At 52.0% G+C, this 23,776-nt stretch overlaps 9 protein-coding genes across 9 annotated transcripts; 4 read left to right on the top strand and 5 right to left on the bottom strand.

Moving 5' to 3' along the window:
* Positions 1–2,021: 2,021 nt before the first annotated feature.
* On the bottom strand, positions 2,022–2,713 carry PODANS_5_190 (uncharacterized protein; the record flags this gene model as incomplete). Its single annotated transcript, XM_001904294.1, has 3 exons — positions 2,022–2,093; positions 2,162–2,545; positions 2,615–2,713. 3 exons carry the CDS (start codon positions 2,711–2,713, stop codon positions 2,022–2,024), a joined length of 555 nt encoding a protein of 184 aa, XP_001904329.1.
* Positions 2,714–3,927: 1,214 nt separating this feature from the next.
* PODANS_5_200 (uncharacterized protein) lies at positions 3,928–5,172 on the top strand (the record flags this gene model as incomplete). The annotated part of the gene is made up of 3 exons (XM_001904293.1): positions 3,928–4,171; positions 4,233–4,656; positions 4,737–5,172. Coding segments are annotated over 3 exons (1,104 nt in total), but the record flags the coding sequence as incomplete, so codon positions are not given.
* Positions 5,173–6,029: 857 nt separating this feature from the next.
* PODANS_5_210 (uncharacterized protein) lies at positions 6,030–7,824 on the bottom strand (the record flags this gene model as incomplete). The annotated part of the gene is made up of 2 exons (XM_001904292.1): positions 6,030–7,572; positions 7,646–7,824. 2 exons carry the CDS (start codon positions 7,822–7,824, stop codon positions 6,030–6,032), a joined length of 1,722 nt encoding a protein of 573 aa, XP_001904327.1.
* Positions 7,825–11,308: 3,484 nt separating this feature from the next.
* On the bottom strand, positions 11,309–12,283 carry PODANS_5_220 (uncharacterized protein; the record flags this gene model as incomplete). The annotated part of the gene is made up of 1 exon (XM_001904291.1): positions 11,309–12,283. One exon carries the CDS (start codon positions 12,281–12,283, stop codon positions 11,309–11,311), a length of 975 nt encoding a protein of 324 aa, XP_001904326.1.
* A 1,641-nt stretch (positions 12,284–13,924) lies between these two features.
* Positions 13,925–15,576, top strand: PODANS_5_230 (uncharacterized protein; the record flags this gene model as incomplete). Its single annotated transcript, XM_001904290.1, has 2 exons — positions 13,925–13,991; positions 14,048–15,576. 2 exons carry the CDS (start codon positions 13,925–13,927, stop codon positions 15,574–15,576), a joined length of 1,596 nt encoding a protein of 531 aa, XP_001904325.1.
* Positions 15,577–16,358: 782 nt separating this feature from the next.
* Positions 16,359–18,365, bottom strand: PODANS_5_240 (uncharacterized protein; the record flags this gene model as incomplete). Its single annotated transcript, XM_001904289.1, has 1 exon — positions 16,359–18,365. One exon carries the CDS (start codon positions 18,363–18,365, stop codon positions 16,359–16,361), a length of 2,007 nt encoding a protein of 668 aa, XP_001904324.1.
* An 881-nt stretch (positions 18,366–19,246) lies between these two features.
* PODANS_5_245 (uncharacterized protein) lies at positions 19,247–20,093 on the top strand (the record flags this gene model as incomplete). Its single annotated transcript, XM_001904288.1, has 2 exons — positions 19,247–19,678; positions 19,734–20,093. The coding sequence occupies 2 exons, from the start codon at positions 19,247–19,249 to the stop codon at positions 20,091–20,093; spliced, it is 792 nt and encodes a 263-aa protein (XP_001904323.1).
* Positions 20,094–20,961: 868 nt separating this feature from the next.
* On the top strand, positions 20,962–22,241 carry PODANS_5_250 (uncharacterized protein; the record flags this gene model as incomplete). Its single annotated transcript, XM_001904287.1, has 3 exons — positions 20,962–21,111; positions 21,168–21,978; positions 22,054–22,241. 3 exons carry the CDS (start codon positions 20,962–20,964, stop codon positions 22,239–22,241), a joined length of 1,149 nt encoding a protein of 382 aa, XP_001904322.1.
* A 244-nt stretch (positions 22,242–22,485) lies between these two features.
* PODANS_5_260 (uncharacterized protein) lies at positions 22,486–22,980 on the bottom strand (the record flags this gene model as incomplete). Its single annotated transcript, XM_001904286.1, has 1 exon — positions 22,486–22,980. The coding sequence occupies one exon, from the start codon at positions 22,978–22,980 to the stop codon at positions 22,486–22,488; it is 495 nt and encodes a 164-aa protein (XP_001904321.1).
* Positions 22,981–23,776: the final 796 nt, after the last annotated feature.

Genomic DNA, 23,776 nt, shown 5'->3' with positions numbered 1-23,776 from the left:
GGATTCATCTGATGTATGGGAGAAGTGGCGGAGAATCGGGAATGGATTGGCGAGGATGTGGCCCGAGTCTAGGAACGGAGGACGGTCCTGTGGCCTACGGGGGAAGCAGCTAGCATTCTCAGAGTTTGCATGCACGGTCCATATATAAGGGGAGGCGGTGGCGGAGGGGGCGGATGTTGGTGCTGTGGCCTGAGGAAGGTTCTTGACGGGTTGCGGCGCGGGAGAGGGCCGCGAGGGGGGGTGGGAGGGGGGGATTGGGAAGGGAGAGGAAGGTGGACATTGTGGTGGTGGTGGTATTAATGTGCGGTTGTTGATGCTGGTGCGGTGAGATGTTTTTGGGGATGAAAAATGAGATGGTGGTGGCAAGAAAGTTCGATGAACGAACCGGGCTGAAGTGGGATTTGCTGAGTTGGGTGGCCGTTGCCTTGCACTAGTAAAAAGTGAAAACTAAAAGCTGGTGTGAACAAAGTCAAGAAGTGTTTGTAAGCTGATGATATTTTCAGAGATGATGTTCTGGAAGCTGTGAAGCTCACCGCATGTCTCAGGTCTCGGGACGAGCCGAGGCGGTCGGGGAAGTGGGGCATGTGCCATGTTTTGATTGGGTGGCGTGTTGTTGTCGGGCACAGTACCCGCCCCCGGCGAACGCACGCCACCTTCGACACTCCAGAACCGAAGTTAGGACACGGTGAAGCTGACAAAATCGAACGGACATCGTAAATATTAAGGCTTTTTGCCGCTGACGGATACAAGAAGTCTTCTGTCCACACCATCATATTGCAATTGAGTCTTTGTGTTGTGGACAAGTCTTCCTGAAGCTACTAATCACCCCAGGCAACGAAGCCCCTGAAGATCATCGACACCCACAAAAGGGTCCGGTATCCACACATCTCTTCACCACCTAGACTTTTGATCCAAACTCCTCCTTTGAGCACATACATATCTGTCATGTGATGCCCCAGAGGTCAATAGAACTGCCACAATGGTTCTTTTGGGTACGAGTACTTGCTGGGTCCTCCCTTCGTCGGCAAAGGTAAGAAGCTGAACCCCGAATGGATGATCTGGAATGGCATTAAGCCACTGGTACCCCGCCAGATTGCCTTGCACTGCGTTTTGAAGATAGCCGAGCAGAGATTGGTGACCTTGAACCGAATCCGGGATGAAGATCATCATGCCTTGAATCAACTTTTGTCCGGCCCGTAACCTCACCAAGAACAGCCTTCGGTAATTGGCACAGCCGATGTCAAACCCCAACCACAAACTTCGAGTGGTCCCTTGAAGGTTGGATTTCATTATTTTATTCAACCACTACCCGACGGAAACATTGTCGAGGTGCGACAAGGCGCCCCCCAGTGCGTCCCAGATAGGGCGAGGTAACCCTGTCTGAAGAGGCCTAAACATGACTGGAAATGGAAAAGCATCCGAATATATTTTCTTGACAGCAAAGTCATCAGCGTTGTGGCATCCACACAGACCGTGATAAATAGATAGAGCTATGCGTATGGTAGGTATGGGTAGTGGCGACTCAGTGAGTTCCCTCTCAGGAGAACTCCATTTGGCAGCGACCCAAGGGGAACAGATGGTGATTGAAGCCCATTTGGCGCCGTCCATGGAGCTTCTCGGAACTTTGACTGGACCCAACCAGCTTGAATGGCAAAAGTCATCATCGCCATGCTCCCGCTGAAAATAGGACCTGCGTGTTAATGGAACTATAATACCGTGCCCACTGAGAGGCTCAATGCCATGAATTCCGTACCCCGTATGGTGAAAGACTGGGTCTTGTTTCAGCGGTAGGCTGATGCTCATGCCTTGCTGATTTGGAGAAAAGGTCGGACGTCTGAATTTCTCGGCACCTTTATAAGGTCTTAATAAGCCTGTCGGGGACCGAAAGTCTGCTGGGCTACGCGCGGGAGCATCGACAGGAGAGTCGTAGTATAGCCAAAATCCTGCCTGTCCTCTGAAATTCGTCGACATTGGTATCGCAGGAAGACCAAGTCCCCAGGCGAATAATGTGCAGTCATCGTTCACTCTCCGAGTAGGCAGTAGGCTTGGTCTTCGATTCTTGTAGTCTGTCTCCCAGCCGCCCACGACATCCTCTGAGCTTCGCTCACTTTCCGAAAAGTGTGATGCAGTTCCTTGACGTCCGTTTTCCCCGGTTCCTTACTAGATGCTCATTGATTTTGATCTTGGACATAATGTCTGCAGCTTGACTCCCACGAGTAAACCGAAAGTACCAAGTCCTGTCGTAAAACTCCACTTTCGCTGGCGCCAGAAGCTCTTGCAAGGTCCAGCCTCTTGTAAACCAACGGCTTTGGCTCACCCTGGCGGGATCATTCCTAAAGTCGATTTCCTCTGGATAGGGACATGATAGCGGTTCAAGATCGCTCAAGGAGACGAAGCAAACCTCAGCATAGGCATACCACTGAAACATGGAGTTGATAGCCTCTTGAAGCTCGGCGCTGCTAGACTTATCGATACAGCAAGTATCGATCCAAATGTATTTGAAAAATCGCCGACGTGCTACCTGGCAGGCGTTTGCGATCTTCTTCTAGGCTGCATTAGGGGGGTCGCTGAGATTGTAGAACGCATTAGGCTCTTGCATATCACGAAGTGTGACCTCCTTCCCTTCCCAGGTGTGGGATAAAATGGCATATGGGGGGATTGTATCCCCGATAAACTCTTCCAGCTCGTATGTAGTGGTGTGTAACAGGCGCATCTTGAACGCAGGGGATGTCCAGGAGGTGTCAATTGAGTAGAGATGTAGTTGAAATATTTACCCCGCTTGCATGTTGGCAGAGGGAGGGGTATTGTTGGGATGATAGCCACTTGATGACGCTTATTGGACAGGCATCTTGCGTGGGTCGCCTGCAGACAGAAATGCCGAGCTGCGAATTGTCGGGTGTCCTATTATGTCAGCCGTCAGATTGTGTGACTTGTATCAGAACATCGCTCTTTCAAGATCTTCCTTGTTTCTTAACCTCAAATCGTGTCCATTCAATCTTCGACATCATCACTTACCATGGAAAGACGCCGTAGCCAAGCCTCTAATAGGCCGGCCTCAAGAGCCTCCACCAACTCTTCCCACACCGCTCGAGCCTCCTCAAGTTCTCCGTCCAGTCGGAGTTCCGTCATCATCACCAACCCGGATTTCTTCGTCTGCGTCCAAGAATACCTTAAGCCTCTCATGGCTATCTCGGCGCTTGGGTGCCCGATCACCTTTGCCTTGATTGTCTCGCCTATCGCCGACCCCGCACACCTCAGCCACAACGGCTTCAAGTTTTCGTTGGAAACAGTTCGACTATTGATATCAGTCAGCTGGTTGTTCTTCACGCTCACACTGGGCCTGAGTGTATTTACCTACAATCAGTCGTTCTACAATCAGCTGAAGGTTGGTGGACCTCCTCCGCCCTCGAGCTTCTATTACCGGTGGGCGGATATGGTGATGAACACGCTAGATGTGCTGTGTATGGGGGCCTTTTTGATGATTGCGTTGGCGGCTGCATCGTATGTGCCGGTTGTTGGGTGGTTGGCTGTGGGAGTCGTTGGATGTTATGCCGTGGCAGTAACGATCTACTCCATCGTGATGAGGTTTGAACCAGACGGGGAAGATGGGGATGAAGAATCGGCTCGGTGAGGGAGAGAGAAAGTCGGTTAAGGTGTGGAAGAACAGAACCAGGGTAAGATAGACGGTATACACAAAGTAGACACCCCCATCTCAATCAACTAAAAGATGTCGCTGCTCACCGGGTTCGCAATCTCAATCATCGAATGGATGGCGAGACACAAATTCATGCCAAACTATTGTTACACGCAGAGGTGATCCGACCGCTTGACCCCACTCGTTTCGACAGAAAGCATGATCGTCTGGGTTGCAGGCGGCTTACTTTGGGTTTGTAGTTCTCGTCAACCATCAAAAGAATCCCGGGCTGACTAAGATGCCAAACCCACCCACACAGAACCTACCCCATCGCCTCCCTCGGCCATGCAGCCTGGATCCTCCGCCACTATGGCTACCGCGCGACCTTCATCTGGGGGCTCTTTCTCTATGGCCTCGGCGCCCTCCTTTGCATCCCCGCTACAATCGCCCACTCCTTGGCCGGCTTCTGCATCTTCATCTTCATCATCGGCAACGGCCTCGGCTCCCTAGAGACCGCCGCAGACCCTTACATAACCGGTACCTCTTTTCCCCCTTGATCCCATAAGGTAGCCACCCTTTACTAACACGCTCACTCCAGTCTGTGGCCCCCCAAAACACGCCGAACTGCGCATCAACCTAGCCCAAGCCTTCAGCGGCATAGGCGGCATCGTCGCCCCCCTTTTAGGTTCATTCGTCTTTTTCGGCTTCGACAACGAGGAGAAAGCGCTTCAGAATGTCCAGTGGGTGTACATGTCCATCGCCATCTTTGTCTTCATCCTTGCGGGTGTTTTTATCCTGGCGGAGATACCCGAGATGGCCGACGCGGACATGGCGCTGCAGGAGGAGGAGGCTGCGAAGAAGGGCAGGGTGTTGGGGACGGAGGCGTATCAAGTTTATGTTGAGGAGCAACCACATGCTATTGGGCCAGTAGCAAAGGAGTTGCCCTTCAGAAAGCAGTACAGGCTTTTTCATGCGGCGTTTGCCGAGTTTTGTTATACTGGGGCGCAGGTTGCTGTTGCGAGGTAGGTTGAGTTTGATGTTGAAGAGACGGGAGAGGGGCTGATAGGGACACTTATTTCATCAACTATGTCACCGAGACAAGACCAGACACCGACTCGGCCACCGCGGCGAGGCTTCTTGCCGGAGCTGAAGGCGCGTTTGCTGTTGGGAGGTTTGCAGGGGTGGGGATCATGACTTGTGTGAAGGCGAGGAAAGTCTTTTTGGGGTTTGTGACCAGGTGTTGGGATTTGACCGCTCCGGCGATCACGCAGAGGGGAAACGTGGGGATGAGTATGTCGTTTGTTGTTTTGTTCTTTGAGAGTATTTGGTTTCCTACGATTGTGGCTTTGGGGATGAGGGGGTTGGGGAGGCATACCAAACGAGGGGCGGGGATCATTACTGGGGTTTTCGGGGGTGCGGTGGTGCCGCCTTTGTTGGCTGCTGTGGCGGATAGTGACGGGGGGAGGATGGGGACGGCGTTGGGCATGCGGTGCCGATGGTTTTCTTTTTGGCAAGTTGGACGTATGCGTTGGCGGTGAATTTTTCGGGACGGTATAGGGGGGCTGTGGATGCCTTTGTTGGTGGCGAGGGGGCAAATGGGGTTGAGATGGGGGATAGAGTGGAGAGAGGGCATGATGGGACGGGGGTGGTGAAGCCGGTGACGGATCTGGAGAATATGTCTGGTGTTGTGTTGACCAAGTGATATTCTTTTGGGTTCCGGCAATTGGAGAGAGGAGTTGATATGACGAGAACATATCAGAGTTGGTAGGAAAGGATAGAGTTCTATTAGTCGTGTTGGCTTTGGACTCTATTGGGTGGTAGTAAGATAGAGTGCTACCTGGTATCTACTTGATAGATAAATAGTACTTGTGGTGAGAGTTGTATAAAGATATGAATGAACGCAGTCATTGCTACCGATGTTTACTGTTAACAAGCAGACCTCGTATAGGTAGGTATGTTGGCCTGGGCCAATTTTGTAGGGTTTTGCTGATATGGGTTGTCCCACAGCTTTTTGAGGTCTTGTGTTCTTGGTTACTTGTGTGTACCAGCTACATAGCAAAAATAATCACCCAGCAATGAGGAACAATACAGCATTACTGGTTATCCCGGACAGTCAATGTCTAATTTAGTCCCTTCCCAAAAATGCCCATCATATGTACAAAACGTATTACTACAAATATATATAAGTTTTCTTTCGTGGTGGCCTGGGAAGCTCTCTTTTCCCATTTTTTACCCTCGCCCACGCCAACAAGTCTAACATGCAAATCTGAGCGTCAGAAATAAAGAAAGCTTAGCTCAAACAAGAAAAAATTCATCGCCATGAAACCCATCATAAAAGAAATTCCCAACTTTTCGTGTCAAAAGAAAAACAAAAACTCCGTTCATGTCATATCCATCAATGCAAACCGCTCTCGCCGGTAGCAGCCATATACTTCTGGCAGTTGATCAAATGCTCAACCTGGTCGCCCACCTCCTGCAACCTGTTCAGGACCTTCTTGTTGCCATCCTCGAAGCTGAGAAGAACATATGGGATGTTCGTCTCGGCGCAGAATTGCTTGACCAGGGTCTGGACCTTGCGCAAGTTATGTCTGGGTACACGGGGAAAGAGGTGGTGGACGGCCTGGAACTGGAGACCGCCGTGGATGAAGTCGAGCCAGGCGGGGCAGTCGACATCCATGGTGGTGCGCAGCTGGCGCTGGGGGAAGGATTCGGATTCGCCGAGGTCAGAGGTGGACATGGCCCAGTGGGAGAGGGTGATTTGGACGTGGAGGGGCATGGTGACGATGTGCGAGACAAGGACGAATCCGATTCGGACGGGCCAACTGGGAAGGGTGCACCAGAGGAGGAGGTAACCAAAGATGTACCAGTAGCAAGACATCATGGCGATCTCAGCGGGGCGGATCCACCACGCCTTGCTGCTTCCGAGGGACGAGGCCTTGGAAGAAAGGACATGCAGCCACGAGAGGAGGTAGAGGTTGAAGCGCGCGATGCCCATGACAGGGTAGTAGGTGTACTTTTGGAAGGGTACAAGGAAGTTGGCAGCGGCGTCCCAGATGAAGGTGAAGTCGTAGTAGGTCGAGTGAAGGCTCCGGAAGAAAGAGGGCGAGGTGGCGAAGATAGGGACGTTCTGGATATCGGGATCGTGCTCGGGCATGTTGGTGATGAGATGGTGAACGTTGTGACTGCTCTTCCACCAACCAATCGAAAGACCGCAGCAAAAGTCGGCGACGAACATGCCAATTAGACTGTCGATAACAAAGTTTCCGGTGATGGCGCGATGGCCGGCATCGTGCGCAACGAACATGATCTGATGCCAGAACAAGCCCAGGAAGAAAGCTGATGTCAAGTACCACTGATTATAGAGAGCGGTCATGGAAGCGACGAACAGAGTGGTGTAGCGGCACATCTCCTTGCCATACTCGATGTAGGGGCACTCGTAGAGGTTGAGTTCGTAAACCTTTTCATGGAGCTCGCGGTATTTCTTGACAATGTCTTGCTGCACAGCTGGGTCGACAGAGGGATACTCGAGGATGTCGCGGGCCTCATCCTGCTTCTCGGCCCAGGTGGTAAATGCCAGAGGGTCCTTCTTTCCAACATAAATCTTCTTGGCAGACCGGAATCTGAATGTCTCGCCATCTGTCTCGCCCATGCGCTCGATTGTGGTCTCCTCGGGGTCCTCTCCGCAGCTATCCTCTGAAGTAGGAGCTGTGCCCGTGCTTCGCGACTCGGAGATATCACTAATGCTCGTCTCCAAAACTGAAGAGTCCTCGGCATCGGATACGTCGGTGGGGATGGTGGATTCGACAGCGGGCTTCTCCTCGGGCTCCTTGACGTAGACGCCACCGCGAATTGGTGGTGTTGTGTTCGTCCAGATGCCGGGAGGCTTGCGACCAATACGGAAAGCCTTCATGGTCTTTAATGTTGGGGGTTTGTGGTACCTGCGTAGACGCCCCACCAATGTGTCAGCACTCAACTGCATCCATTGTCCAGTCGGAAGCAGGCAATATTTACGCATTGATCTCGTCCGTCGCATCCTTTCCAACCATGTGAAGAATGGCCAGACTGCCACCGGGATGCCTCTCCAGCCACGAGTCCAGCTTCAGTACATATTCGTCGTAGATGACAATGATGTGGCCGTCGGCGATGAGGTCCTGAACCGCCCGTGGGCAGAGGACGTTGTCGCGCGACATGATGGTATTGTCGGGGTGCTGTATTGTAGGTAATATGATGGGTTTATGTTGGATGTTGAAAGGGTCGGGGTATTTGTTGACTTTGTTGACTTTCTTGTCTAGTAGGTTTGGCCGATGACTGGCTGGCGGAAGTGTAAATAAGAAAAGAGAGAAACCTGGAACGGCAGAAAAAAGAGCGAACGGGTGGGAAGTAACCCAAGAAAGCAGGGTGCAACGAGAGACTTTTTGTGGAATCCCAGATAACGGAGCAACTCCTTAAACACCAGGAGCGGCTAAAGGGGAGATGGATGACGAGCCGAGAGAGAGACGAGGGAAACAGGGAAAGGCAAAGTCTTGGGAGGTGAATCCATGGAACTAGACTGCACGTGGGGCAGGACCCTGAAGATGGGAGGAGCTCTGAAGCTAAAACCAAGTGGGCAGCTTGGGGCAACTTGGCGTTGGGGCTGAGCTCAACCACCGCGCGGTCTCATCTCCTCTGTCCCGCAAGCGAACCGGGCCAAATCTTGGAATGGCTTGGATGGTGTAACCACGGGAGTGGGTCGAGTTACCCAAGAGTGCGCAGAGTGCACCAAACATCTCGACACCCTTCACTCTGCTGGGCACTCACTGGCACTCTGCAGAGAGAGCTCCCGTCTCGATGAACTACAGAGGAGCGGAGCAGGAGGGTCGAGACCGACGCGAGCCCTCGCTTATGGTATGGAGACCACTGTGCCGGACCACCAAACAGTGTTCCGCTCCCGTTGGCGCATACCGTACACCTCACATGCACGACGAGACGAGTCGGGAATTGGGGAAAGGAAAAGGAAAAGGGGCGTGCCACCTGCCAACTATCCAACGGCGGGATTGACGTTTGTTTGGCGCCAAGACCGGCGATGGACAGGAGAGAGATCCGCCGTGACGGTCGGCCGGCCTCTGACAGGACCGATAGAAGGAGAGAATGCTGGGGGGACGCTGGGACAGGCCCTGCAATTTTTGTTTCTGATGGATCTGTTGTGCGGTGCTGGTCGCTGTTGTTGCAACCCCACTCCCGGTCGGCGGGCGCGAATCCCCGTCTGGTCTGGCCCCTTCTCCGCATCTGGAAGGTCACTTGTGGGCAGGGATCCGTCTACAATTTGCAAGGTCGGAAACTGAGCGGTGGGAATCTTGTCTTGGCAGGGGGAATCTCCCATCTCAAAAATTTCCCATTCATCTGCCCATTTCGCTGAGCACAACATCAGATTACCGCTCGTGATACTCCAGATGTCGAACCACCTTGGATTGGGAGACATCAGCTGGATTGGGAAAAAATGTTGTGCGACAAAAATCCAGAACCACACCATTTTCACCTCAGCTGAAGTCACGAGATGCCACATGCCCGCGTCCACCCACGTGCGGACACAAGGTGCATAAACGACTGCTTTCTTCCAACGCCATCCCAGACTCGAGTGGATCGCGTCATGCAATTGCCAAACCCTCCACGCTTCGCTGGCCTGTAGCCCTCGCGACCTCGTACGCTCTACACGCGTATGAAATCCGGGCAAAGGATCCGCGTATGGGCGGCGATAAAACTATGTATGTTACATATGTGCTGTCTTGGTTTTGGGATTGCGAGATGTTCGGATACTGCGACATTGCTTATCGATACCGATAAGATACAGCTAGCAAGCCTTTTTGATTGTGTGGAGCTGCGGTTCCAGAGTGGGCCAATTAAGCTTATCTTTCAACCCCTGGTCACTCGTTGACCTCAATTCACAACTACGGCATCTGTCTCAACCATAAACAGGTTTTTTGGTCATTTTTTTTTTAAAAAAAAACAGAAGCTCGGACCCTCAAGGAAGCTCAGGATGAAAAACAGGCTTTTGACTTCTCATCTTAACGAAGCACTTACTCTTATCGAGCGGAATAATTTGTATGAGGGTAAGGAGTAGAAGCTTCAACTCTGGTGAGCGCTGGACTGCCACCAAAGCCAAACGGAAACTTCTGGATCTTTGAGGAGACTCATAGCCATGCGCCTAGGTTCGACGAGGCTTGCCCACGATCTGGGCACGAGAATGAAGGGCGTTCAAGAAACAGTATGGAGGATACTGGACTTCCAGAAGATGATTGGTACGAATGGCGACAACCTTAGCTGGGCCATGTACAAGTTCATCGAGCCAATCCGGGAGATTTCCACCATGGGGACACAGAGTGCATCTACGAACCTTATAAGCTTATGGTTTGGCGCCGGAATCTTACATGGACTCATAAAGTTTCTGGAAAGGGTGAAAGGGCGCCAGACGAGTCGGCTGACAAATTTTTCGCCTCTCTTATTCGGAACTGGGACAAATACGATGGGACTGGGCAAGGGCCAGTAGGAAGTAGGGAGTGGTGGGAGCGGGAGTGGGACGAGTTGTGCAAAGAGAGATTTGCAATACGGCGCGGGAAGGGATTCAGCCATGGTTACCGGAGATGCGGAAGGCTATATTGGAGGCTATGGAAACCCCGAATGTTGCAGAAGCTGTTAGCGCAAAGGATGAACAACCCGCGTAGAGAGGAGTTTCACCATAGACTACCTACCTAATGTCAACAACTAGCATGATAACTTTGTGCACACCTCACACTTGGTCACAACTGCCCCACCGGTACCAAATGGCCAACTGCGTGAGAGCAAGAGAGAGCCGAGCTTCGGATCCTCAGCTGGCCACTGAACGAACAGCTTGTAGCACAGATAGCACATGCAGTAAAGAAGCCGAACCACCACCTTTCTCACTCCCGTCATCAATAAGTTATGGAACTCACTCCAGACAAATAGCTTAACCTCACTCCCAAGAAGAAATACGGTCATTCCTGTCCAGTTGGGGTTTCCAATATTCTTAAGTTGGTGATACCAGGTAGCGAATGAGCCAGTACTGGCTGCCAACATCGCCGTCATCAATATTACCTCCCTACACTACCCCAATAACATGATCATTCTCTGCAAGAGGTCGCATGTGGTTGCTGTTGGGTCATCATCTTCCTATACACCGAGCTGACATCCGTTACTATTTACTTGTCTGGAGGCGATGTGGCATGCCATATGGTCATGGTATTTTTTCCACGCAGTTAGAGCATAATTGCCTCGAGTTTCTCTTCTAAAGCTCATTTTTCGAGGGTGTAGATGTGGCTTGCCTCGACATTGCAAAAAGTTGATGCCCTCGAGTTTTATTGATAACTTCAGCCGCAGACAACTTCAAACCAGCTCACGGGTGATAGCTTCAGGAAATGATGGCAAGTCGATTGCCTGCGTTTCAATTCAAATGATGTGACTCAACGGGGAAAGCTGAGCCGTCCAAAAGGGGAATCTCTAGCAGATTCTCCACGACTCAACAACATACAATACCACCTGCAGGATGCTCTATGAACCACAAATACAGACTGTGTAACCATTCAAATTATGAACACAAAATCATAAACGTGGCCCCTAAGGTCACCCTTTCATTTCAAAATGACCTCCAAAGCTGCCCTTCCCAACACGCCACTCTCCCCATCACCTCGCAGCAATCCTCACATTACAAACAATCCCGAACCCCGTCCGACTCTCCCACACCCCAAAGTCATTCTCCTTCCTAAACGTAATCTCCCTCGCCCTAACAGCCATCTTGACAGCATCCTCATTCTCTCCCGTCCCCGGCGTCCCCGGTGTAATCGGACTCGACGGGTTACTCCCCACCCTCTCCTTGTTCTTCGACCCCCAGCTCTTCCAAATACCCTTCTCCGCCTTCTTCTCCACCACGGTAGCCTGGACATGCTTTCTCTCCAGATTCGGCTCTGGCCTCAAATACGTCGCCAGTCTGCGCGCCATTCCCTCGTCTTTGAACCACAGCCACTGGGAAGTGTCACTGCTCCCTATACCGTCTGTGTCCTCGCATTCGAAACGACCCCATTCGTCAAACTCGGGCTTGTCTTCGTTGGGACTGTCGCCGTCGTCATTGTCTTCTTCTCTTGAGTAGGATGACTTCTCGCCTTTTCCTGTAGATTGGGTCGTGGCTGTTGAGCCGGTGCGCTGACTCAGTAGTTTCCCCAGATTGGCCTTGACAATTTTGACCACTTCCCCTTCTCGTCTCCGCTCCGCCGCGCCAGTCATTACCCATCCTTTCGGCACGGCGGCTTCCGGCACGAGGACTAACTCGGCGGCGTGGGATGGGTGGTTTCCCAGATTGGAGAGGAAGTGCTCGATGTGAGGGACCAGAGCGGTGATGATGTCTAGCTCGCGGGAGGCTTGCTCTGTTGCGCGGGCCTGCTGGGCTTGATAGAGACGTCTTGGAAGGGTTCGAAGATGGTTGGTCAGGGGAGAGGTAAGTGAGTTTGTTAGCGAGGATGGTAGCAGGACGCTATCGTTGCCTGTGCTGGAGCTGGGACCGGCATGGCTGCTGGTGAAGCTGCCGCCGGTATGGGATGTGGTGACGGCTTCGGTGTAGGTTGGGGGTAGGTCGCCGTCGTCGAGGCCGTCAAGGTAGGACATCTTTGCGTGTGTTGTCAGAGCTGAATGCTGAATCCCATGTCAAGTCCGAGAGTATGATTCGTGTGTCGGTTTGAGTGGTGGGTTACAGTGAGTTCGATGGAGAAGGAAATGCTCTCAAAAGTTCAATGCGCAGCCACCCAGGGGAGGTGAGGTGATTTGTGTCAGGTCAAATGCGGCAGCTCGTATCCCCGCAGCGGAACGTGGGCCTCCTAACCGCTGAGGTTTTGCAAGTTGTGATAGAAAAGATACCGTGAGTGCAAACGGAATTCAGTGCGAAAACGCCCGTTTCAGTGGTCTGTGATGCAATTTTCACCGAGGCGTCGCTGAGCCTTGCTGACAATCTGCCGGATTCCAGTCCAAGAATGTGCCTGGCGATGATGGCTTTGAGGGCAATGTGATAGCGATAAGTAACCCCGCCAAATTCAATGACGGCGGCCTGTGTGGGGAGACGGGTGTGGCTAAGCTATAACTTGCCGAATTGTTGGTTAAGGTAGCGCCTTGCAGGCTCGGCGGATCTTGTGTGCGGGCCGGGGTTAACTATCTCGGGGCTCGGGGCTCAATTGCGGCCTGACTGTAACCTTGTCATTTCTTCTCACATGATATCCCAACTGACGTTTATCTCCTGCTTGGGGCGATGTTGATCCAAGAGAAGAAGGACCTGCCAAATAGGTATTCCGTAACACGAACTACTAGGTACAGGCGGGACGGGGCTTGGCATGTAGATGGGTTACCTATCCGTGGGCATCGTGGTTTGATGTCCGACGGTTGCGGCTGACAGGTCGGTCAGAGATCGGGCCTCCAGATTGACGATTCGGTTCCTGAACTATGCTCGGTCGAGCTGTTGTCAAGTAAAAAGGATCCACGGGCTCAAACACCGAGACGACATTTGGTATTCTGAAGCGAGAATCTAGCACGTTGTGCTCTCCCGCAACAGCAGTGGTGCGACCCGGAAACGCTATGTTCCAGTGCATCTTCCCGGAGGATCACCGGTGCCACCCCTCATTTTCCCCAGTGAGTAACAGACAGCGCTTGGAATTCTTCCAGAACCCGCCAGCAGCCAAACATTCTCGCAACAGCATCCATCTTCCGTCTGTCATTGGTGCCACCGAGACAAGATTCTTGCCACCGAGCATTATTCCGCAAGAAAACCCTTTTCCCTTATCGGTGACACAGCCACACCCACAGGTTCAAGGCAGAATGGGCTAATCTCTTTGTGGCGACAGCATAGCCGTGTCAGCGGAACCACAGTGTTATTGAATGAGAACCCTGCGTTAGGCGGTATTGGCAAGGCTGTGTGTACTTGGCGAGTCGCTCGTAGATGTCTGGTTCACTGGTTTGCTGCCGTGCATCGTTGTACTTAAAGAAGAGGCTGACCCCGATTTCCAAACATAGCCATATCCTCATTATCATCCACCATATTATCCACGTGGATTTGCCAGTTGTCATTCATCAACAGCAGTTGGCAGTGGCGCAACAAAGATCCATCCACCACCAGCGTGACTACTTCATTCTCAATCCTTCGCAAACCTTAGCTCTCAGCCCAGAGAGCGCACACATACATAACCGACTGAAGGCCATTAACTTTTCGCGACTTTTTCCCCAATCATCTAACCACTCCATCTCACCACCAACACTGTCAAGATGGCCTCCTACAGAATTGCCGCTCCCGATGAGTACCTTGCCATCACTGGCATGGGAGTCAAGAATGGTTTGTTTTCGACCACTAAAGCGTTTTGGTGATCAGCCGCTAACATGCACCCCCAGTAAAAATCACCAAGGCCGCTTGGGTATGGCCCTTCCAGCGCTGCATGCGCTTCAGCGTGCAGCCCCACGACTACGCCATGAACCTTCAAGCCATGACCAAGGAGAAACTCCAGTTCCTTCTCCCAGTGGTCTTCACCGTCGGTCCCGACGTCAACCAGCGCGGCGCTAACAAGAAGGGCAAGTTTCCTGCTCCTCTTGGTGTCTCCGGCGCCGGCAGCGCTGGCTCCCCCGTCGAGGACGATGAGGACGGAGTCTATGACTACGACAACCACGGCCATGTTGCCGGTCGCGAGGACCAAGGGGACTCGCTCATGAAGTACGCCATGCTCCTGGCTGATTCTGGCGCCAAGAAGGTCGGCACCAAGGATTTCCTCGAGAACATCGTCAAGGGTATTATCGAGGGTGAGACGCGTGTGCTGGTGTCCAGCATGACGATGGAGGAGATCTTCACCGAGAGAGAGGTGTTCAAGAGGAGGATTTTCCGCAACATCAAGAGTGAGTTGGACCAGTTTGGTCTCAAGATTTACAACGCCAACGTCAAGGAGCTGAAGGATGCGCCAAACTCGATCTACTTTGAGAGTTTGAGCAGGAAGGCTCACGAGGGTGCTACTAACCAGGCCCGTATCGACGTCGCCGAGGCCCAGCTCAAGGGTAACGTCGGTGAATCCAAGCGCAAGGGTGAACAAGAGCGCGAGATCTCCAAGATCCAAGCCGAGACCGCTGTTGCCAAGACACAGCGCGATATTGAGCGCGCCTCCGCCGAAGCCGTCCTCGACACCCGCAAGGCCGAGCTCAACCGCGACGTCGAGATCTCCCGCGTGGCTGCCAAGCGCAGCGTCGAGGCTCAGGACGAGGAGTTGAAGGTCAAGGTCGAGATCAAGCGCGCCGAGGCTGAGCTGCAGCGTCTCCGTGCGACTGAGGTCGTCAAGGCCACCATTGAGCGCGAGGCCAAGCAGCAGGCTGCCGACGCTGCTGCGTACGAGATCGAGGCTGACGCCAAGGCCAACTTCGAGAAGGCGAAGCAGCTTGCTGAGGGTGCCGCCTACAAGGTCAAGGTTGAAACTGAAGCGGCGGCGTACCAGACGAGGCAGAACGCCGAGGCTTGGACTGATGCCGCGGTGAAGCAGGCTGAGGGTAGGCTTGCGGGTGACATCAAGACTGCGGAGGGTATGATGGCCATGGCGGAGGCGTATGCCAAGATGAGCCAGGCTTTCGGTGGTCCTCAGGGCTTGTTGCAGTACATGATGATTGAGAAGGGTACCTATGTCGAGCTGGCCAAGGCTAACGCTGAGGCTGTCCGGGGCATGGCTCCCAAGATCAGCATCTGGAACACTGGTGCTGAGGCTGGTGGTGAGGGTGGTGCTGCCAATGGCACGGCGGCCATGCGCAACATCTACCAGATGCTGCCACCTCTCATGACGACTATCAACGAGCAGACTGGCATCACTCTGCCGGAGTGGCAGTTTGGAAAGATGGCTGCTCAGACTGGGGAGGTGCAGAAGGCTATGAAGCCCAACAGCACCGCCTGAGCTGATGTGGGATGACGCCTGTTTTCTTTTGTTGTTTTTGCTTTTCTATTGTCTTTATATGGGAGACGACAACCGTTTAGTGATACCAGCATGTGAGGATGCATACAGAGATTGGTGGGAGAGTATGGGATCGGCGTTTATTCGTGGGTTTTATGCTATTGGTTTCCGCCATATATTTTCTGGGCATGTTTTTCATCATTGTATCTTTGGTCTTTGTTTCTTTTGTTTCTAGCCGCGTTGCATCAGTGATACCTCGGTTGTTTTTGGTGGATGAGTGGGACAAGGCAACATAGAAGGGTTGGACAGACAGACAGACAGCAGACTGATAATACATCTCTTTTGTGCCTAACCTTTGTTATTGAACAGCTGCTTTTATCGCCAACTTCATGTCACTTATTATGCTCCTGCGACCCTCTCACAACCCAGTCGGTCCAAACTCGCCGATCTAGACCCTGATGGACCTTGACCCCTCCCGCTCGGCCCAGGCACTGAGGGGACTTCATAATCTTCTGATATCGCCCCCAACGTTTCCAATTGCCACTGCCGCTCAGCCTCTGTTAATGATGCTTGTCAAAGACAGGATGCGTCATGTCTGGTAGGTACAACTGGCTCTCTTTCTAGACGTTTTGGCACAAAGCTACAGGACGAGTCTAGTCATTTGAGTGATTCTATTCTCTGTTCTGGTTAGAGAACGATGTGTCTGGGTCTCACCAACGCACTGGGCAGGATAATGAATGGGGCAGTTTGGTAGCAGAGCCACTTTGGATTATGGAATGGTAGCATTATACAATCCTCAACACCATCCGCCTTGTCGCCACACTTCTTGAGAAGGTCTCAAAATCGAACAGCTTTCGGGGATCCGACCACTCAAAGTGTCCTACACGCTCGTATAAGTCCGAGTCTGACTTCTGCTGCATTACCAGGACAAAGAACCGCGGCATTTCCTCCCAAGTAGCTTGCAATTTGATCGGTATCCCAACAAGCAGCTGTTGCCGAAATTTATGATCAGTCCACCTCATGGCTTTATCTAGGGAATGTATGAGGCCAGGTGGGTCAGCGCTGACCACAACACGATCGATATCTGACGATAAATCACCCATATCAATCCCCGTGTTTTCGATGCCCATCATCTTCAACCCAATGACATCAAATACCTGGTTTTCAAATAGAAAAGCGTGGCAATCAAGAGCCAAAACCCGAAGCTGGCTCTGGTCACTCCTTGCACCAGTCTGAAGGTAAGGGCCTAGTTCGGACCATTCCGTGCGAGTTCGATCAAGGCTCTCAAAAGCAACATAAATGTCATTCTCCATCAAACTATCAGGGCGAACTGCATCGTTGTGAGGATGTAGTATGGCTACACCTTTCCATCCGGCCCACGACCACGAGGGGAAGCCATGGCGGCGGGCAGGTGGTTCCCCATCAGGTGGCTCTCCCAGGCTCCAGCAGAGACCAGCCAAGAAGCCCTTAGGGGATCGGGTCCAATTTTTCGGGCTACACAAGACTGGAATACCCCAGATGTTGTGTATGGGAGGCTTGAGCTTGGAGAATTGGCCAAGTATTCCTTGGAAGGCATTGAGAATATCATCTTCGTTGCCGAGTTTCCGATGAGTGTATTCGTATATCCGGTCACCAATCTCAAGTGAATATGGTGCGGTTCGGAAACGGGGAAACATGTCATCGTTGGATGCCGATCCGACTCGATCGAAGGGAATATTTAACGCTTCCGAAAACGAGCTGAGCCCGCATTGGAAATACACTTGCTTGTCCGTAAACACCAACCGCCGAGATGAGAGCACTCCTTCTTGGTATGTCCAACCACGTGTCGACCAAGCAGAGGATGATATGTCGTCCTTGGTTGAACCATAAGACCAGGTTAAGTACCCGCTTCGAAGCTTGACGTGTGGTTGAGCCGATCGTCGAGTCTTGCTCACACCTGGTAGGCCGTACGTAGGATCCGATCCTACTGCGGCCACAATAGTTGCTTGGGCTGATCCGTAAATCTCTGCCATGAGTCGAATCTGAGAATGCTTGTCGCCTTCGTCGTGTTGGCGAATGCAATATTGATCTACCCATAAGTATCGGAAACCCAGCTTGTCGGTAACAGTGAGGCTATCTTCAATGGTGAGAGGAAGGTCTTGTAGCGGCTGGGTGTAGTCTAATTGACGTGGTTGTATGGCTTTACCCCAGACATAACTGAGGGCCAAGAAGGGGGGACATCGCGTGCCGAGGCTCGCTGCTTCAACGACAAGGCGAGTTTTGCAGTCAATGAGTCGAAAGTGCCACTGATTGTCGACTTTCAGAGGCTGGCAATCCGTCTTTCTGCAATGTTTTTGGTTGCAATAATTGAGCCATGCGCGAAGGAGGGGGTAGTCGATGGCACGCGGGTCGAGGGACCGTGGCCCAATGGTTCCATCTGTCCAAGATGGTGGACTGGTGACAGGCTCTCCGATATATCCTCTCAGTCGAAACAGGGCTCTGTGAAATGCCGCCTCGTCACGCGAGTAGCTAGAGACTTCAGGCAGGATGCCGAGTATCCTGAAGTCGAAGCCATCGTCGGGTTCCTTCCAGCCGTAATTTGAGGCGTATCTCCAGGAGGCAGAGATTAAGGTGCCGGATCCCATGCCATCGCCAGCGCAGTAAATTTCAAAAAGTCGACACAATGCGCAGGCACGAGAGACATATTGTCCCACAAAGACCAGTGGGACCACTTCTCCATGGGAAGGTTCTTGGGAAAAGAGTGGGTTAAGGTCGAGCTTTTGGCAACGACGGCAAAGCTTGTCAGGCTCCATCAAAACAATTCAATGTGAAAAGCATTGCACATCTGAAAATATTTTGGCAATGGATGAAACTTGAGAATACTATTTCCTGCCCGAGTTGTGGTTTTTTGACCAGGCAGACTTCACTGCCTCATCATGCCACCTTCCTGATTCCCGAATCAACTTCAGCTGCACTGGCTGCCTCTGTCTTACTCAGCGTTGTATCGGTACACGCAATCGTTCTGAAGATTTTCAATGTAATGAGCTTCGATTTTGCGCAGAATATGCTTGGATCTAATCTTTGCGATGGTTGAATTATAAGGCTTTGATGCTAAATTACACGACTGCAACTGCTGGGATAGGAAAAAGATAAAGCTGGGATAGGAACAGGTAAAGCTGGTACTGAAAGCTTAAATTGCATTGGATAGACCCACGAGTGCCCATCTCCATGTTTGTCACCCGTCCCAGTAGCACCTAGGTATATGGGTGCTCATTCGAAATTCCGCGAAGCAAGCCACGCCTCACTTCGACGCATTCCATTTCCTCAACATCACTTGAACAAGTCCAGAGGTCCGAGATAAAATTATCGTCGGCAGTAAGCGCATCATGTTCCGAGAGCGGGTCGACATGGAACGTCACAAAGTGTGTTTATATCAGCCCTATTTATCCGTCGGGCCCATCCATCGCCAGTACCTCGCAAATCGGTCCGCGCCGAACCATCGGACCCGGTTGGTCCGTCTGGACCTGCATCAGCCGAGATTGTTCAATATGGAACCGGCAGCAAACATGACGGAGATAACTCCCTGCACGACGATCTCCAGACGTATATCAAGTCATGGCCAAGCACCACTGCCCAGAGCTTAACCTGCCACCGCAAGCGCTTGTTCCCTCCCGTCACACCCAAGCCAGTCAGTATGGCCGTCAAGCGCGTCGTGGCCGTCCTGGCACTTGCCACCAGCCTCCTCGCCACGTCGGTACTTGGTGAAGAGCAAGCAAAGTGTGGCCAAGCGAGCTACTACCCATCCGAGTACGCCTGCTACGACAATAAGACACTCTGCCCGATTACGTTCAGCTTGCCGACCAAGCCCTGCGGTGGGGGCTGCTACTCGCCAGAGCAGTACTCATGTGAAGACGAAACGATCAAGGATCTGCCTGAAGCGACGAGCCCCTTCACCCTTACGTTTTCAGGCGTGCGCAAGACTTTCCAGAACCTGAACGTCAAGGCCTGCGGGAGATACCTTGCTGTGGGCGCCAACGCTAGAGAGTGCCATGCTTGCACTGCGGCCGGTGGCACAAACTGCGGGACCTACCAGAACTCGACGGTGCTGCTTCCTGGTGGGGAAATGGTCTGTTGTTCCTTGATATTCCAACCTGAGTAACGATTCTAACACAATGATACAGGCTTCCGACGTTCCCGGCCACCAGTACTGGTACATCAACCCAACCGACGGTATCCTACGATATACCGAAGCTCTCGCTGGTAACGCTTCGCTCTGGAACGCCACCATCCCTGGGAAGGAGTTCGCCGGTCAAAACGTCAAGGTCTACGAAAACGGACTGTTCACATGGACCCGAGAGGATGCCACGACACACTGGTGGATGGCTTGCTTGGTTACGCTGCCTGGTGGTGCTGTTGGAACTGCCAGGTCGTGGCGCATCTATGCTCCCACTTACGTCAACATGGAGAGAGGAGACTGCGAGCTTGGGAGGATTTTCTCCAAGGCGGTGGATAGGAAGGCGGGGGTGTACAAGTACCCATGATACAATAGCCATTGGGAAAGTCCCACCAAGACGGGGGAACAGCACTGGGACTGGTGAACATTGAGCGCCTTTTGCTCATTGGCAAGTACGAGGTTGTCTGTTCGGATGTATATATGACAATACTTACTTTGTGCATAGATAGAAAAAGAGAGATAAAATATCAGACGGTCATAATTCGCCATGGGGTGGCAGTTGGTGATGATGGTTGTGGTCTACCCAGTTGCATGTGCGTCGGGAGAGATATTTATCTTTCCTGCGGGTCAGCCCGGTGGGTGATTCACATGATCGGAGTCACTAGTTGTTGAGAGATAAGCGTTTACGCTATTTGCTCATATTCTTTGAGTAGGTAAGTTTAGGTTACGCCTTCATTCAGCCACACCGAAGGTTACCACAATCATGACTTGCCATTTGTACGAGGGCATCCTCACCACAAAATAGTTGACACAAGTAAGTTAACCCATACTATACTGTGAACTACCTTATGCCTCAAATGTTAATTGATAGGCCTTTAAACGATTTTGCAAGGCCTGTTAACTATCTTTAAGACCTATGGACTGTCCTTCAAGGTATGTTAACCTCGTCTACTGTCTCAATTATTTTGTGGTAGGGGTGGAGGGGTAACCAACACTAACCTCATCGGTCACTGAGGGGCGAATGTGAGGTATGATTGGAGGCAAGCTTGGAGTATGGGGTCACGGAGATAATAATGGCCGTGGGGATTATGTTTTCCGGCGCCCAGCATCTTATACTCCTTCCCGAACCTACAAGTGGCCTCACTAACAGGAAAACCACAGACTTCCCCTTTTCTCAACAGACCTCACCCTTCGACGATCGACAACCACATAATTACCCTCCCAGAATCTTCAAAATGAAAACAGGCCCAACCTTCCCCATCGAAACCACCGCCCTCCTCGTTCCATCCCCCGGTTCACCCTTCACCATATCCCCCGTCCTCATACAAAACCTCCGCCCAAACGAACTTCTAGTTGAGATAAAATACTCCGGCCTATGCCACACCGTAACCCCTCTTCCCCTGTCCCCCCATTGCTCGCAAGCACTAATCAACAACGCCAGGACTTCCTCCTCCGCGACGGCGCCCTCCCAAAAGTAACCTACCCCTCCATCCCAGGCCACGAAGGCACAGGCACCATCCTCGCCATCGGTCCCGCGGTCAAGAACCGTTCCCTTTCTATAGGAGATGACGTCCTCCTCAGCTTCACCTCCTGCAATGAATGCCACCACTGCCTGGAGCAATCCCCCTCGACAAAATGCAAGCTCATGCCACCGCTTAACCTGTCGTGTGTTCGCGACGATGGGACAACGGCATACCAAATGCAAGATGGGACACCGGTTTCGGGACATTTCTTTGGACAGTCGTCGTTTGCCAAGATCGCAGTGGTGAGTGAGCTGAGTGTGGTTCCTATCAAGGGGATGACGGAAGAAGAAATGGGGATTTGGGCGCCGATGGGGTGTGGATATCAGACTGGTGCGGGGACTATACTGGATGTCTTTAAACCCAGAAAGGAGGATGTAGTGGTTATTTTCGGTATGGGAGGGGTAGGGTTTGCTGCTCTCATGGCCGCTGCTTTGATCTTGGAGGTTGAGACAGTTATCGCGGTGGATTTGGTGCAAGAGAAGCTGGATCTGGCGAAGGAGATGGGAGCGAGGTGGGTGATCAACGGAAAAGAAACGCTAGATGTGGTGGGGGAGATGATGAAGATAACTGGGGGAAAGGGGGCGGACTTTGCGGTTGATACCACGGGAGTGGGGAAGGTGGTGCAGGATATGGTTCAGTGTCTTGGGCAAGGCGGCACAGCAGCGAGTGTGGGCGCCCCTGCGCCGGGGGTGAAGATTGAGGTGGACGTGGGGATGTTCTTCGCGTTGAGTAAGAAGTGGATTGGAGTTGTGGAGGGGGAGGTTTGGCCTGTTGAGGTGAGTTAATGAGATGAGGTTGAATCAGAGGAAGAGGCTGACACAGGTCGGGGCTGGCAGTTCATTCCGCGGTTGATACAAGCCTATAAGGAGGGGAAGTTTCCAGTGGACAAGATTAGCAAGGTGTACCCTGTTGAGGATTTCGAGAAAGCTATTGCCGATACAGAGAGTGGGAAGGTAAGTGTAGTGATGTTGGGCCAGGTTCTGTGGCGTTGAACAGCAAACTGACATGGTTATAGATTATCAAGGCTGTTCTCAAGTTTCAATGCCAACTCCAGAGTCCAACACATGGTACCTAGTTTCAAATCAACAAGGAAAGCACATCTGAATTCAAGCAATCTGTGTCTATACAAGAGCATCACGTCCGTATATATGGAACAGTCTTCGAAATTACCTGTCAACACAAATGGCCATCCGCGCAGTCTGGAGAAGGCCCAACAAGCATGATGCAAAGTGACTTTCAATAGTCAGGCCCAACAGTATCCGCCCGAATCTCTTCAGATCCTTCAAAGGTAAAGTTGCTGGGCATCCGCCACTCCCTCTTCAGGCCTACAATGATTAAATCGGGAGTATCCGACAACATTTTATTAAAGTAAATGGCAGCCGCCTTCATAGGCACCATGTTTGGCTCACCGTCAGAAGACCCATCCAGGCCTTCCGCCGCCATGAAAATGTTTCCAACCAACAACGGGAAGTCAGTTTCGTGTACCTTGCTGCCCCAGACCTTTTGTGGGAGATTTTCACAGGCTGCATTCACCTCCAACAAAAGTGTCCAGCACATCTGCTGGAGAAACAACCAGGGAAAGGCCAACTCGAGTGACTCGGCACGAAGTGCGTATGCCGGCGATTGAATCAGGGCCTCCGGGTTCAACATGCCTCCATCAGTCGCCCTTTTCCGAACTTGCTTTCTTGCTGGTCTTGGCTCGTCGAACTCCCGCCCGATCATGGCTCCCATCTCTTCAGCCCGGTCGAGGTCAAACTGGCTTTTAACGATGACCTCGTCAATCTATCTGGGAGTCCAATCGATCCTCCAATTTGTGCCCCCGAGATAGCGCTCAGAAAACATGTCACAGACCGGAGTCCGGGTCTCAATCTTGATGTCACGGCCGCTGAGGCGAGATGACAGAGCATCCCGTCGACGCAGTTCCCTGTCATTCCCGGCGAACGGCGTGATGCTGATGCCCATGTGGAGGCACCAGCGGTTGAAGGATTCTTTTGTGTTGCATGGTGTGTTTTCCACGTGGAAGTTTTTGTCTCCGAGAATCTTGTTGATATGGGCCTACGGCTGGGTATAGGTGTAGGTAATAGGTAAAAGATGGAATTGTTAGATGAAAAGAAAAGAAATGGAAGGTAAAATATATTAACGTGCATGATAAGCGAGCGCCGCAGACAAGCGAGCGCCGCAGATAAGCGAGCGCCGTACTTTCTACCACCCTACCACAGCTATCCTCAATTACACAACCACAACACTAGGAAACAGCGATAACTGAACTAGAAATAGATGAATCAGATAATTCTGCAGCCTCCTGGCATGTACGTGCATTATAGCTAGGCTTACCGCACACGCCACAGCACCGAATCTTCGTACGAGACCCCCCTGCATTACCACTACTTTATTATATTTCCTAGGCTACCTACTTACCTATAGCCTTTTAATTTAGTAGATCTTATACCTCTTATATACTAAGTAACCCTCTAAGCCGCATATAGATTTTTTTAGCTTTCCGTCTCTTATTAAGCTCCTTATTAGC

This window comes from Podospora anserina, chromosome 5, assembly GCF_000226545.1.
Source record: "Podospora anserina S mat+ genomic DNA chromosome 5, supercontig 1".
Lineage (NCBI taxonomy): Eukaryota > Fungi > Ascomycota > Sordariomycetes > Sordariales > Podosporaceae > Podospora > Podospora anserina.
This window is presented reverse-complemented; position numbering and strand designations above follow the sequence as displayed.